Source organism: Schistocerca nitens, chromosome 2 (assembly GCF_023898315.1).
Source record: "Schistocerca nitens isolate TAMUIC-IGC-003100 chromosome 2, iqSchNite1.1, whole genome shotgun sequence".
Lineage (NCBI taxonomy): Eukaryota > Metazoa > Arthropoda > Insecta > Orthoptera > Acrididae > Schistocerca > Schistocerca nitens.
In genome coordinates, this window is record NC_064615.1 from 1,060,351,927 (window position 1) to 1,060,367,078 (window position 15,152).

The 15,152-nt window shown below is 42.8% G+C and overlaps 1 protein-coding gene across 1 annotated transcript in view; it reads right to left on the minus strand.

Annotated features, from left to right (window-relative positions):
- The window catches only part of LOC126237422 (hemocyanin-like), a 211,524-nt gene that overhangs the window by 14,079 nt on the left and 182,293 nt on the right, over positions 1-15,152 (minus strand). The window contains exons 7-10 of the mRNA XM_049947531.1: positions 13,311-13,472; positions 5,005-5,133; positions 4,370-4,522; positions 2,208-2,388 (exon numbers count right to left, since the gene is read on the minus strand). Coding sequence (XP_049803488.1) covers positions 2,208-2,388; positions 4,370-4,522; positions 5,005-5,133; positions 13,311-13,472 — 625 coding nt within the window. The remainder of the gene's footprint in view (positions 1-2,207; positions 2,389-4,369; positions 4,523-5,004; positions 5,134-13,310; positions 13,473-15,152) is intronic.

Here is a 15,152-nt window from a genome sequence, read left to right on the forward strand (position 1 = left end):
TCAATATAAATGTTAGTATTCACACTTATCCGATGTCGTATTCAAAAGTGTTGATTGCTGGCCGCTTGGGGCGCTGCTGTCACTGTGGTAACAAAAACAAGAGAGAGTGTCACGATTGTTATCTTAGACTATTGTCTTAGCACGAAACAATACACGCGAAATACACTCTTTTCTGTTCCGCTGTGATCGCTTACTTCGAATAACGAAAATAGCTGTATCTAGTAGCCAATAATAAGAAATGAAGTTCTGTGTGCCAAGTGGATTTACCATAGATCTGTTGCTCATCACAGTCCAGTCCGAATCTCGTCATTAAATCCTTCTACGGGATTATTCGTGAAGTACCTCCAGTGTTTCAGAAGAAGATTATGTGTAAAGTACAAGACGTACAAAAGAGAGGCACATTTCAATGGATAGAGAATACTTACAAGTATTCTACTGACGTTACATGTCCTCAGTACCGTTTGTGACACGGCAAACGCCAACACGTGCGTTCAGTTCTTTGAAGTAGCTGATGCGAATTGCTCGAGAAGGCGCAACAGTCTGCTTTGGAAATGTATTAACTGAGTTACCTCTCTGTAAGCGTGAAATAATTTGATGCGACAATATGTAGGAGATGATATGTCTGCGCCCTAGTGTAGCTACGTCGTTGTCGTATTACGAATCGATATTTGGTGAGATGCTCTACCTACTGATATGTATCATTTTTCTGTAGGTCCTTTAGTTATCATAGAGTTATCTTCTTAAATTTCGGATGTTCCTGTAAATAGCTCTGTGTTTACCTACTCATCCCCCTTTTTAGTTTCCTCCAATCCTTTCTTTTCCCTTCTTCTTCTACTTTTCCCTCATAGTTCACTCTCTATAACTTCCCATTTTTTGCCGTTCCTTTTTTTTCATGACACTGAACTGTATTAACTGGATTTTGTTAGGAATGCCGGTTTCTGGCGTAAGCCATCATCTGGTACCTAACAACAGAACATTGCAATTTATAGAACCACATTAAGACAACGCAAATTGGTGCCTAGAAATCACATAATAATATACTTACGAAAATCACTCAAAACATTTCATTTGTCATGAATACTGAAACAAAAAACACGCAATATTTTAATCCACGTAAAACAAGAAATGAAAAACTCATTCTTAGCGTTTACAAGTGCGGCAAACGTCCTAGTCATATGAGATGACAACAACAAATACAAAGTGACTTGGTATCACGGCCCAAAGATTTCGTTATGTTGAAGATATACCTATGAAGACATATCGATACGTACATTAATCATTTACAAAATCTAACAAATAACGTAATGAAAGCTAAATCTTATCTCCACTATCGTCATGTAGCACACTAATTTTTTTATAACAATCATGTCATTCTAACACACAGAAAAAGTCATAATGGAAAGCATACATAAAGGTCTAAGTTGACCAGATCACTATTTAAAGACTGAAAACGTAACACTGTATAAATTATGGAATTGTGCAAATTATAGTGCAGAATAAAACAAAAACGAGACCTAACATAAAAATGGTGCAACAACAGTCATGCACTTAAAGTTAGTGGCAGGATAAGGTGAGATCGTGTAATTCTGTGGCTCATCCAAGTTATTACATATCGTGTCCATAAGCTTTTCCAGCGCTGTATAACTTTCTGACGAGGTAGAAAACATTCACAATATAAATTATCCTGTTAACGTACAGTAAAAGTACGAAGTGTGAAGACGTAGGTTACTGGAATTGCTGAACCAATGATAATTAGATCAACAAATTGTACTTATTTCCAAAGTATGTTGAAACAGTAAAAATCTATCTTGATGACTAACCATTTGAGTAACATCAACAGGTTATTTATCAAACAGTAGGTACTCAAATACTGAAAGTCCAAGAATAAAACTCTACCTATATTAAAAACTGACAACAGATAGAGTCACTTTTATTCGAGTGGACTGTTATAACCCACTGTAAAAACCAAAATCTGCCACGTGCAGCATCTTGAAAATGTGTTAACTTAGTAAAAATTAGTCTTGATGACTAACCATTTGCGTCACACGTATAGAACAACCTGCAAACAAATAGAGAAATTTCAAGAATTTTTTTCTCCTATTACAAAACTGCGCTAATGACGGAACCGGCCAATGGCACGCGCCGCGGTTGTTCTGAACTAATTACTCCACTGTGTAACTGTGCAGGCAGGCAGAGCAGGTACTCACACTTGACGGGGAACTTGTCGAGCTCGATGGTGCTCCAGCGGAGGTCTTTGAGCGGCACCTGTTGGCCGAACCAGTTGAGCTTAGGCGCCAGGAAGATGCGCACCAGACCATTCACCTCGCGCTCTGACCTCACGGTGATGACGTAGCGGAACGGTTCGTGGTTCAGGCGGTTCACCACAGCCTGCGATCCAAAAGGGTTACATCACTAGGATGATAGCTGCTACTCCGCTTAGAGGCGTAGGTTCAGTTGCGTAATGGAGAAGGAAAATCCTTCTGAAGCGCACAAACAGGTGATTTTTAAGGACGTATAGGGGGCAGGAGGATGCTGCTATGAGAAAGAAATCTGTAGGGCCTCCGTTCAAGATGACATCCACTCAGTTGAACTTTTTATACTAAGTTGAAGCACTGCAGAAGTGAGAGAAATGAAACTGAACTAAGCACGTCTGCTTATATGTATTACTACTAGAACAGTACACACATAAAATCATACTTACAGCTTTCATACGCTCTTACTCATAGTACTGAGGAACTTGTTTGGATGAAGCTCAGGTGTAAAGTGCACCGATATGTCTCATTAGCTTTCCATGCAAATCCCACGTGTTTCATGAAGTTCAGAAACTGGGAAGTGATGGATTTGCTTCCTTCTAGGATGTCTAGAATACTTTTTTAATATTTTTTAATATGTCCAGCAGGAGTATTTTCGGGACTTGGTACTGAAATGGTCATTAAATAATAGGGCAAAATGTAACATTGAGCCCACATCTACAGCATTAATGAATGCCATAAAAACTGAAATAGCCAGAACAAGGTGGTGGAACAAGAACTGTCAATACCTTCTTACGATTAAGAAAATGGTACATAAACCAGTCAGCCCTAAGTCAAACATACGATGACAGTGCGTGTATACAACAGCTTTACACGTGTAACGTAATGTTTCCTGGCCTCGATAATTGCCTATAATCTTATCGGTTTAAAATACCAGACGAAATTTGTTTCTCCAAGTACATTTCTGAGGCGCTGTAATTGAAATTGCAGGTTATTGTATTGTATTGTGTGTTAACTGGGGGCCTAGAAACGACGGAGAGGCTCCGTCCCCGCCGCAGCTGCAGTGGTCCACAAGTCCACGACGACTACAGCAGTCCACTTCAGCCCTCTGCCACCCCACACCGAACCACTCTTTCAGGGTTATTGTGTGGTTCAGCCGCGGGTGGATACCCCAGGGAACGTCTCACACCAGACGAGTGTAACCCATCTGTTTGTGTGGTAGAGTAAGGGGTGGTGTACACGTACGTGGAGAACTTGTTTGCGCAGCAATCGCCGACATAGTATAGCTGAGGCGGAATAAGGGTAACTGGCCGACATTCGCCGAGGCAGATGGAAAACTGCCTAAAAACCATCCAACCTCGACACTAGTCCGCCGGGCGGATTCGTGCCGGGGACCAGGCGTTCCTTCGCAATCCGGAATGTCGTGCGTTAGACCGCACGGCTAACCGGGCGGGAAATTGCAAGTTAAGTTTAAGAGATGTTCAACAATGATCATTTACTGGCATTGAGCACTACAGCCACATCTCACAGGTATCGTTTTGTCCAAGCGTCATCAGCAGGAGAAATTAGCAACGCGTTAAAGGGAATGCCGATACACAATTAATACATTTAAGTAATTTAGAATTTATTAATTTATGACTCTATACACTCTATACTCTAAACGAAGCAAGATGAAATTAATTTGAACTTCCATGTACAAGATTTTATTACTTTCATAACTTTATATAAACGGGATTTTTCTTTTTATACCGCCCGTTTGATAAACGCTCCCTTCTTGGACCGCATGCGGGGCGCGGGTTGGAGACCCGTGGTCTATGATGGGACTCTGGTGATCTACGAGTACAGTGTACATATCATTCATATTCAGAATGGTCGAAGCTAAACGGGTAGAATAGTTTGCGTTAACGCGCAAGATAATCCCAAAAAAAAATCAGTCGACTTTAAGCTAGTGTACGTAAGTTACTGCATGTGTTCGGGCCTTCCTCTGCTTGCATAACTCCACTGTTGAAAACTTAGCTCACTTTCATTTCAACCGTCTAAGAGAATGCGAAAATCAAAGGCCTGTTGTTGGGCAAACAGACGCGACTATCTGCAGCAGCTCTTCTCAGCTTACGCACCTTGATGTTGACTTCCGTCTTGTAGTCGGACTCCACAGCGTTCCCGAGATCGACGTGAGTCTCGTCGAAGTAGGTGACCAGCAGGTTGGGGACGCTGGCCTTGCACGTGCCCACCACCTTGACCGCTTCCACTTGCACGCCTGGGAAGTTCAGCTGAAACGCAAAGAGCAAAGAGTGGCAGCAGGTCCTGAATGTTGTGGGGAAGTGTTATCTTTCATATTTTGCAATGTACGAAATGCTGTCGTGGACCACACGAATAAATTTTACGCAGAGGGTGGCTGGAGAATTGATAGAGTTAAAGGTTGAAATTTAGATCACGTAGCTAAATCAACAAACACAGGGAAGGAGAACCAAAATAAACAAGGAAGAACTCACTGTAATTACAGGCTCGGCTGTGAAACAGGACTGCATGCTTAGGATCACGGGCGACAGGTTTACAAAGCGCAGCCAGTACAAATTTACAAACACTTACTTGGTAAAGGAAGAAAATCAATTGTTATCAAGTTATACTCCAAAAACTGCAATATCAATTTCTCGTATTACCACTTCTGTAAATTTTATCCAATCATTTGAAGGATTACAAACAACCCGTGATGTGCGGAGGAGAGCTGACGACTAAGTGGGGGCAGCCTTACCTCTTCTCGCCTGTAGGGCTGCAGGCGGTTCTTGTGCTCGTAGAACAGGTTGTCGATGTGCTTGTGTAGCCGGAAGAAGGCGGGGTCCCTGGTGGCTGTTTCGAAGTGCTCCATCACGCCGGGCGGCATCTGTCGATACGACAAGAGTTACTCCACTTGTAAACACACAAACTCAACTGTGGCGTTTATAGCACTCTTTCCACAGAATAAGGATCAAACGTATTTGAGTCATGATTTCAGATTTTTAGAAAAGTTCAGTTCAGTAACAAGTATGTAGCTGTTTTTGCGGTCTTCGGCCGAGACTGGTTTGACGTAGCGCTCCCTGCTAGTCTATCGTCCTCAAACTTCTTCATCTGTGTATAACTGCTGCAACCTAGATCCATTTGAACTCCCTTACAGTGTTCATGCCTAGGTCTGTCTCAGCAATGTTTCATTCTGCCTCTTCCCGCACACATTTCCTCCATTACCAAGTTAACTATTCCTTGATACCCCAAGATGGGTCCTGTCAGCTGATCGTTCCTCTAGTAAGATGTGCCATTCATTTACTTTTCCCCGTTTCTGTTCAGTGCCTCCTCATTGATTATTCCATCAAACCATTTAATCTTAGGCATTTTTCCTTAGCAATATGTTTAAAAGTTTCTATTCTCTTCTTATCTGAACTGCTTATGGTAAATGTTTCACTTCTGGTTGAGGCAACACGTCACACACATTCTCATTAGATGTTAAAAAATTCATTTTTTGCAAAAATGCTTTTCTTGCTGTTAACAGAGTGCATTTTACGGCTTGCCTACTTCGGCAAATACCTAAATACTAAAACTCATTTACTACTTTTCGCGTCTCATTTCCTAAGCTAATTTTCGTAACATCGCTTATTTAATTCTACTACATTCCATTACTCTTGTTTTACTTTTGTTGTGTTCATCCTATTATCTTACTTAATGATTCTATTCACTCAGTTCAACAGCGCATTCAAGTCACTTGCTGTCTCTGACAGAATTACGAAGTCATCCACAAATCTTAAGGCTTTTATTTTTGTCCCTGAACTTTAATCGTTCGAAATTTCTCCTTTTTGCTCTATTGCTTGCTCAATGCACAAACTGAATAACATAGCCCCGTCCCAATATTGCTTTCCTTTCACGACCCTCGACTCTTATAACTACCGTCTGGCTGCTATACAAGTTGTAAGTAGCCTTTTGTTCGTTTCGTCCCCGGAATTTTATGCGCCCCCCCCTTCCCCGTCCCCTCCCCTTCAGAATTAAAAACCCTTTATACAATGCAGAAAAAGTACCGAAACACCACAGTTAGTTGCAGTGACCAGTATTTATTGGTAAAGATAAGCATGTATATTAAATACTAGTGCATAAAGAATGGTACATGACCAAGTAACGCCGCTAATACATCGAACCATAATAAACATAATCGCAAATGCATTGTGACCCAAACTCGACCAGCAAAATTTCGGATTTTCTCCAGGGATATCGTCAGAGCTTTCTAGTAACAGGTAGATGTCATTACCCACCATGGATCGTTACAGTTTAATAATGTAGTTAAGGCTTATTATGATTGTTATCCTCATTAGATATGTAATACATTCACAACAGAGCCAAAGTATGTAATTTTCCTTCACAGTGTAGCTAATTAGCATACCTACAAGAATGATAATTTGTGCTTTGGGTCCTTATGGAAGAGAATATCAAAGAAATCGGTGCGGCAGCTTTTCGCAAATGTTTCGTACATACAGTATATGGGTGCCGCACTGATAAAGCTGGTTCACTGCAAGATCAGCAGATGTCAGGATCGTGCATACATGCACAGTCTCAAAATCGACGACGGTGTGCTTTAGTCCCTTATGGTTCTCAGTGCCCCATTTGTTTGCACTGAATGTCTGTACAGTCGCTGTATTAAACATCGATATCACATAGATAACTCGAATACTCTCTTTCAAATTCTGAAGGTGGCAGGGGTAAAATACAGGGAGCGAAAGGCTATTTACAATTTGTACAGAAACCAGATGGCAGTTATAAGAGTCGAGGGGCATGAAAGGGAAGCAGTGGTTGGGAAAGGAGTGAGACAGGGTTGTAGCCTCTCCCCGATGTTATTCAATCTGTATATTGAGCAAGCAGTAAAGGAAACAAAAGAAAAGTAGGTATTAAAATTCATGGAGAAGAAGTAAAAACATTGAGGCTCGCCGATGACATTGTAATTCTATCAGAGACAGCAAAGGACTTGGAAGAGCAGTTGAACGGAATGGACAGTGTCTTGAAAGGAGGATATAAGATGAACATCAACAAAAGCAAAACGAGGATAATGGAATGTAGTCAAATTAAATCGGGTGATGCTGAGGGGATTAGATTAGGAAATGAGACACTTAAAGTAGTAAAGGAGTCTTGCTATTTAGGGAGTAAAATAACTGATGATGGTCGAAGTAGAGAGGATATAAAATGTAGACTGGCAATGGCAAGGAAAGCGTTTCTCAAGAAGAGAAATTTGTTAACATCGAGTATAGATTTAAGTGTCAGGAAGTCGTTTCTGAAAGTATTTGTATCGAGTGTAGCCATGTATGGAAGTGAAACCTGGACGATAACCAGTTTGGACAAGAAGAGAATAGAAGCTTTCGAAATGTGGTGCTACAGAAGACTGCTGAAGATGAGGTGAGTAGATCACGTAACTAATGAGGAGGTATTGAATAGGATTGGGGAGAAGAGAAGTTTGTGGCACAACTTGACTAGAAGAAGGGATCGGTTGGTAGGACATGTTTTGAGGCATCAAGGGATCACAAATTTAGCATTGGAGGGCAGCGTGGAGGGTAAAAATCGTAGAGGGAGACCAAGAGATCAATACACTAAGCAGATTCAGAAGGATGTAAGTTGCAGTAGGTACTGGGAGATGAAGAAGCTTGCACAGGATAGAGTAGCATGGAGAGCTGCATCAAACCAGTCTCAGGACTGAAGACCACAACAACAACAACATCATATAGATCTGCGTTCCTACAGGCAGCAGAACCATCCGCGAGCAGCCTTAATGTGCTTCTAACTTGAGTCGCCGGAACAGTGATTTAAATCTTGAACAGAATACAGAACACTGTGGTGACAGAAGTCGTGGGATACCTTCTAATATCGTGTCGGACCTACTTTTTCCCAGCGTACTGCAGGAACTCAACGTGGTGTGGACACAACAAATATTTGGAAGTCCCCTGCAATAGTAGTGAGCCATTCTGCCTCTATAGCTGTCCGTAATTGCGAAAGTGTTGCCGGTGCAGCACTTTGCGCACGAACTGGCCTCTCGATTATGCTCCATAAATGTTTGATGGGATTCATGACGGACGATCTGTGCGGCCATATTATTCGTTCGAATTGTCCACAATATTCTTGGAACCAGTCGCGGACAATTGCGGCCCGGTGACATGGTGTATTGTCACCCATAAAAAAATTCTCGTTTTTTGGGAAAATGAAGTCCGTGAATGGCTGGAAATGGTCTCCAAGAAGGCGTACGTAACCATTTCCAATCAATGATCGGTTCAGTTGGACCAAAGAACCCTTTAAATTCCATTTAAACACAACCCACACCATTATGGAGCCACCACGAGCTTGCAAAGTGAGTTGTTGACACAACTTGGTTCCATGGCTTCGTGTTGTCTGCGCCACTCTCGAACCCTACCATCAGATCTTATCAACTGAAATCGGGACTCATCTGAGCAGAAAACGGTTTTCCCGTCATCTAGGGTCCAACCGATATGGTCACGAGCTCAGCAAAAATACGACTAGCGACGTGCTGTTAGAGAAGGCACTCTTGTCGGCCACCTGCTGCCATAGCCCATTAACGCCACGTTTCGCCGCTCTGTCCTAACGGATAGGTTCGTCGTACGTCCCACATGGCTTTCTGCGGTTATTTCACGCAGTGTTGCTTGTCTATTAGCACTGACAGCTCTACGAAGAGGCCGCTGCTGTCGGTACTTAAGTGAAGACCGTCGGTAATGCCTGACATTTGGTATTCTCCACATAGCCCTGGCACTGTGGATACTGAAATATTGAATTTCCTAACGGTTTCCCAAATGGAATGTCCAATGTGTCTAGCTCCAACTACCATTCCGCATTCAGTCTGTTAATTCCCGTCTTGCGGCCATAATCACTGCATAAACCTATTCACATCAGTCATCTGACAAGGGAACCTCCCCATCGCACCCCCCTCAGATTTAGTTATAAGTTGGCACAGTGGACAGGCCTTGAAAAACTGAACACAGATCAATTGAGAAAACAGGAATACGTTGTGTGGAACTGTGAAAAAATAAGCAAAATATACAAACTGAGTAGTTCATGGGAAGATAGGCAACATCAAGGACACTGGGACCGCAGGAGCGCTGTGGTCTCGTTGCTGCGGAACGAAAGGTCCTTGGTTCAAATCTTCCATCAAGTAAAAACTTTAATTTTTTATTTTCAGTTTATGTGACAAACTCTTATGTTTTCATCACTTTCTTGGGAGTGATTATCACATCCACAAGAAAACATAAATCGGGCAAGGTGGAAGAATCTTTTTACCCATTCGTCAAGTGTACAAGTTAGGTGGGTCGACAACATATTCCTGTCATGTGACGCACATGCCGTCACCAGTGTCGTATAGAATATATGATATGTGTTTTCCTGTGGAGGAATCGGTTGACCTATGACCTTGCGATCAAATGTTTTCGGTTCCGATTGGAGAGGCACGTCCTTTCGTCTACTAATCGCACGGTTTTGCGATGCGGTCGCAAAACACAGACACTAAACTTATTACAGTGAACAGAGACGTCAATGAACGAACGGACAGATAATAACTATGCAAAAATAAAGAAAGTAAAATTTTCACTCGTGGGAAGACTTGAACCAAGGACCTCTCTTTCTGCAGCTGCTCACGCTACCACGGGACCACGGTGCTCCTGAGCTCACGTTCTCCTTGTCGTTGCCTATGTATCCCATGGACTACTCAGTTTGTATATTTTGCTTATTTTTTCAGTTCCACACAACTTCTTCCTGTTTTCTCAATTGATCTGTGTTCAGTTTATCAAGGCCTATCCACTGTGCCAAGTTATAACTAAATCTGAGGAGGGTGCGATGGGGAGGTTCCCTTGTGAGTAGGAATGACAGCTGCGCTAGTGCACTATCTTTTGAAAGCTTGTCTACGTAATACCAGTGCCATCTGTATATGTGCGTTCTGCATTCCCGTGACTTTTGTTATCTCAGTGTAATACTGCCCTGTGCAACTCTAACAATTTCTTTTACATCTGCCGATTTCGGGTAGAACGGTGCATTGAACTCTGCTAGGAATTCATAAATATGTGACAAATTTCATAGTTTATCTATCGATTTCTTCTTGGTGCAGCATCTTATCCTGTCAACATTCATTTCAATACAATTATATTATGAGTAGCATTGTTAGCAGGCGGACTAGTCATTAGAATGAATGAAGTCGAGCAAGGCAAACAGCGAACTAAGAAAAGGTGTAATAGCCGTAGTATAGCCTGGTGTCAAAAATTCAAAGAACAAACGGGTTTCTTCGTCCTGTGTCTAATTCACGATATAATCGTACAAACTGTCAACCAGATGTCTGTACGATCGTGATCTGCACAGAGGAAAGCATTTCGGTCAATGGGCAACCATGGCAACGGTGATGTCAGGGCGCCTATGAAACGATATAGTATTTGCCGGGTAGCCCCACATCCACAATCCTCGTGTACACAGTCACAAACGTTGTAGTATGGCACAGAGAAGATGTTTGCCTGACTCTCTGCGGTGGAGGGCCAGAGAAGGAAAGGAAGCAGGACAGTCGCACACTGATATGGCGCGATGGCTTGGTGTGAATTGTTCTGTTATTTGTCCGATGTGGCGACAGTGAATACAGACCGAAATTCTATCCCGAAGACCAGGGCAGGGCCAACTACGTGTGACTTCAGAAGAGAGGATCGTTATTTGGCTATAAGGGCACGACGGTACCACCTTAGTACTGCACGTCAACTTGCACCTGACCTCACAACATCCACTGGACGTGTTGTATCGAGGCAGAGAGTGTAGAGAAGGTTTCGGCAGAGGGACCTTTATTGTTGGACACCTGCTGTATGTCTACCTCTGACGGAAGGGAGCAACTAGAGTGAAGTCATCAACATGCCACCCGTGTGGTCGAACAGAGGGCCACAGATTAGCCCCGATTTAGTCTGGAGAGTGGATCTCAATGGATTCGTATCTGGAGGGAACGTGGAACACGATTTTGGGAGCCAAATGTTGCGGAAAGAGACCGATATCGAGGATGATCCCTAATGATGTGGGCAGGGATTATGTGGACCACTCGAACATCTCTTAATTAAATTGTACGGGTGAATCGGCAAGGGTTCAACTGCTGTGAGGTATAGTGACGAAATATTGGGTCGTAAAGCGGTTGTTGCGAGATGCTGTGGGCCCAGATTTCGTATTGATGGACGATAATGGTCGATCTCACAGAGCAGGCGTGGTTGATGTTTCCTTGGAAACGGAAGATACTGCACGCATTACATGGTCTGCCCACTCTCCCGATTTAAATTCCATACAGCATGTCTGGGATGCGCTAGGGAGACGGCTTGCATCACGTCAGCATTCACCATCCACTCTCCAAGAATGCGCTCTGCAGAAATAATGAGCCTTAGCGCCCCAACATGAGACATGACATAACTCACAGCATGCCCCTTCGTCGTCAGGCTTGTATTGGTGCCAGACGTGGTCACACTCCATACTGAGCAGATTAACGAGTTGTCGAAATGTGTGCGCAATTACGTTAAGTTGGAAAAAACGAACAATGTCTACCGTTATACATGTTGTAGTTGTTAAGTTCATCTACATCTACATCTACATCTACATCCATACTCCGCAAGCCACCTGACGGTGTGTGGCGGAGGGCACCTCTATCGGTTCTCCCTTCTATTCCAGTGTCGTACTGTTCGTGGAAAGAAAGATTGTCGGTATGCCTCTGTGTGGGCTCTAATCTCTCTCTTATTTTATCCTCATGGTGTCTTCGCGAGATATACGTAGGATGGAGCAATATGCTGCTTGACTCCTCGGTGAAGGTATGTTCTCGAAACTTCAACAAAAGCCCGTACCGAGCTACTGAGCGTCTCTCTTGCAGGGTCTTCCACTGGAGTTTATCTACCATCTCCGTAACGCTTTCGCGATTACTAAATGATCCTGTAACGAAGCGCGCTGCTCTCCGTTGGATCTTCTCTATCTCTTCTATCAACACTATCTGGTACGGATTCCACACCGGTGAGCAGTATTCAAGCAGTGGGCGAACAAGTGTACTGTAACCCACGTCCTTTATTTTCGGATTGCATTTCCTTAGCATTCTTCCAATGAATCTCAGTCTGGCATCTGCTTTACTGACGATTAATTTTTTGTGGCCATTCCATTTCAAATCACTCCTAATGCCTACTTCCAGATAATTTCTGGCATTAACTGCTTCCGGATGCTGACCCGATATATTGTAGCTAAATGATAAAGGATCTTTGTTTCTGTGTATTCGCAGCGCATTACTCTTGTCTACATTGATATTCAATTGCCATTCCCTGCGCCATACGTCAATTCGTTGCAGATCCTCCTGCATTTCAGTACAATTGTCCATTGTTACAACCTATCGATATACTACAGCATCATCCGCAAAAAGCATCAGTGAACTTCCGATGTTATCCACAAGGTCATTTATATATATTGTGAATAGCAACGGTCCTATGACACTCCCCTGCCGCACAACTGAAATCACTCTTACTTCGGAAGACTTCTCTCCATTGAGAATGACATGTCTAGGAACTCTTCAATCCAATCACACAATTGGTCTGATAATCCATATGATCTTACTTTGTTCATTAAACGATTGTGGGGAACTGTATCAAACGCCTTGCGGAAGTCAAGAAGCACGGCATCTACCTGGGAACCCGTGTCTACGGCCCTCTGAGTCTCGTGGACGTATAGCGCGAGCTGGGTTTCAGACGATCGTCTTTTTCGAAACCCATGCTGATACCTACAGAGCAGTTCTGTATTATTTACGTTGTTTCTACTTTACTGCCAACTGTTTACACCGTTTTGTGAAAAAATAAACGCAACCTTGCAAAATTTACGTGTGTTGCTTTAATTTTGAACACCAATGTATTTTAATACAGCTGAAGGAAACTAGTTCTCCTACATTATAAAGATAGCTAGAGGAAAAGGATACCCTGACAAGGGAAAAAGTCATATACGTTATAAATGGTACTCTGAAGCGAGATTACAGCTATGTAAAAACAGAAGCGGTGGCGACGGGACGTGCGAACTCACCCCGTAGCGCTGGTCAGGGTCGACGATCTTGGAGAGCAGCACGTGGGCATCGTTGTGCAGCTGGCCGTAGTACAGTGGGTTCACGCTGTGTCTGGACGACTCGATGATCTCACCCAGCACGTTGATGCCGTCCGTCTCGTTCAGGTACAGCACCCCCGTCGGCTGCGGCACAAGCAAAGCGACATCAACTCACACGACGGCGAAAGCAGCTACATCTACATGGCCACTCTGGAATTCACACTTAAATCACAAATTTTCCGGTCCAGACTGTATACCAGGTAGGTTCCTTTCAGAGTATCCTGATGCTCCATACTTAACAATCATATACAACCGCTCTCTCGACGAAAGATCCGTACCCAAAACACTAGAAAGTTGCACCACTATTCAAAGAAGGTTGTGGGAGTAATCCACTAAATTACAGGCCCATATCATTAACGTCGATATGCAGCAGGATTTTGGAACGTATATTGTGTTCAACCTTTATGAATTACGTCGAAGAGAACGGTCTATTGACGCACCGACTTAGATAACATCGGTTTTGTGAAACACAACTATCTCTTTAGTCACACAAAGTGTTTAGTGCTATTGACAAGGAATTTCGAATTGATTTCGTAGTCCTATACTGCCAGAAGGCTTTTGACACTGTACCTCGCAAGCGGCTTGTAGTCAAATTGCTGGTTTATCCAGTTCTGTGACTAGATTCGTAATTTCCTGTCAGAGAGGTCACAGTTCGTAGTGACTGAGGGAAAGTCATCGAGTATAACAGATGTGATTTCTAGCGATCCCCAAGTTAGTGTTTTAGCCAGTCTCCTCCTCCTTATCCGCATAAATTATTTGGGAGACAATCTGAGCAGCCGTCTTAGATTGTTTGTAGATGATGTTATCGTTTATCGTCTAGTAAAGTCATAAAAAGATCAAAACAAACTGCAAAAGGATTTACAAAAGATATGGTGCGAAAATTGGCAACTGATTCTGAATAACGAAAAGTATGAGATCATCCACATGATTGCTAAAAGGAATCCGTCAAACTTCGGTAACACGATAAGCCAAATCTAAAGGACCTAAATTCAGCTAAATACCTAGAAACTACAATTACGAACAACTAAAATTGGAAGGAACACAGAAAACGTTGTGTGGAAGGCGAACTAAATAGTGCGATTTATAGGCAGAGCACTTAGAAGATGCAACAGATCTACTAAAGGGACTGCCAACACTACGGTTGTTCGTCCTCTTTTGGAGTAACGCTGCGTGGTCTGGAATTCTTACCAGATAGGATTAACGCAATACATCGAGAAAGTTCAAAGAACAGAAGCACGTTTTGTTTTGTGGAGAAGGAGGGGAGAGAGTGTCACGCACATGATAGAGGATTTGGGGTGGACACCATTCAAACAAAGGTGTTTCTCGTTGCGGCGGATCTTCCTACGAAATTTCAATCACTAACTTTCTCCTCTGAATGAGGAGATATTTCGTTAACGGCGACCTATATAGGGAGAAACGATCATCATAATAAAATGGGGGAAATCAGAACTCGAACGGAAAGATATAGGTGTTCGTTTCTTCTGCGCGCTGTTCGAGAGTGAAATAATAGAGAATTATTGTGAAGGTGGTTCGATAAACCCTCTGACAGACACTTAAGTGTGATTTTCAGAGTATCCATGTACATGTAGATGAAAGGTCTGGCATAGGGTTTACAGAACCATTATCAGACTATTTCTCTACCGCTCCACTCTCGAATAGCACTTGCTCTAAATGAAAACGTAAATATTTCAGTGTGAGTAACGATTTCTCTTATTACGGTCGCTATTTCTCCATATGTGTGTGAGAGCCACAAAAATATTATCA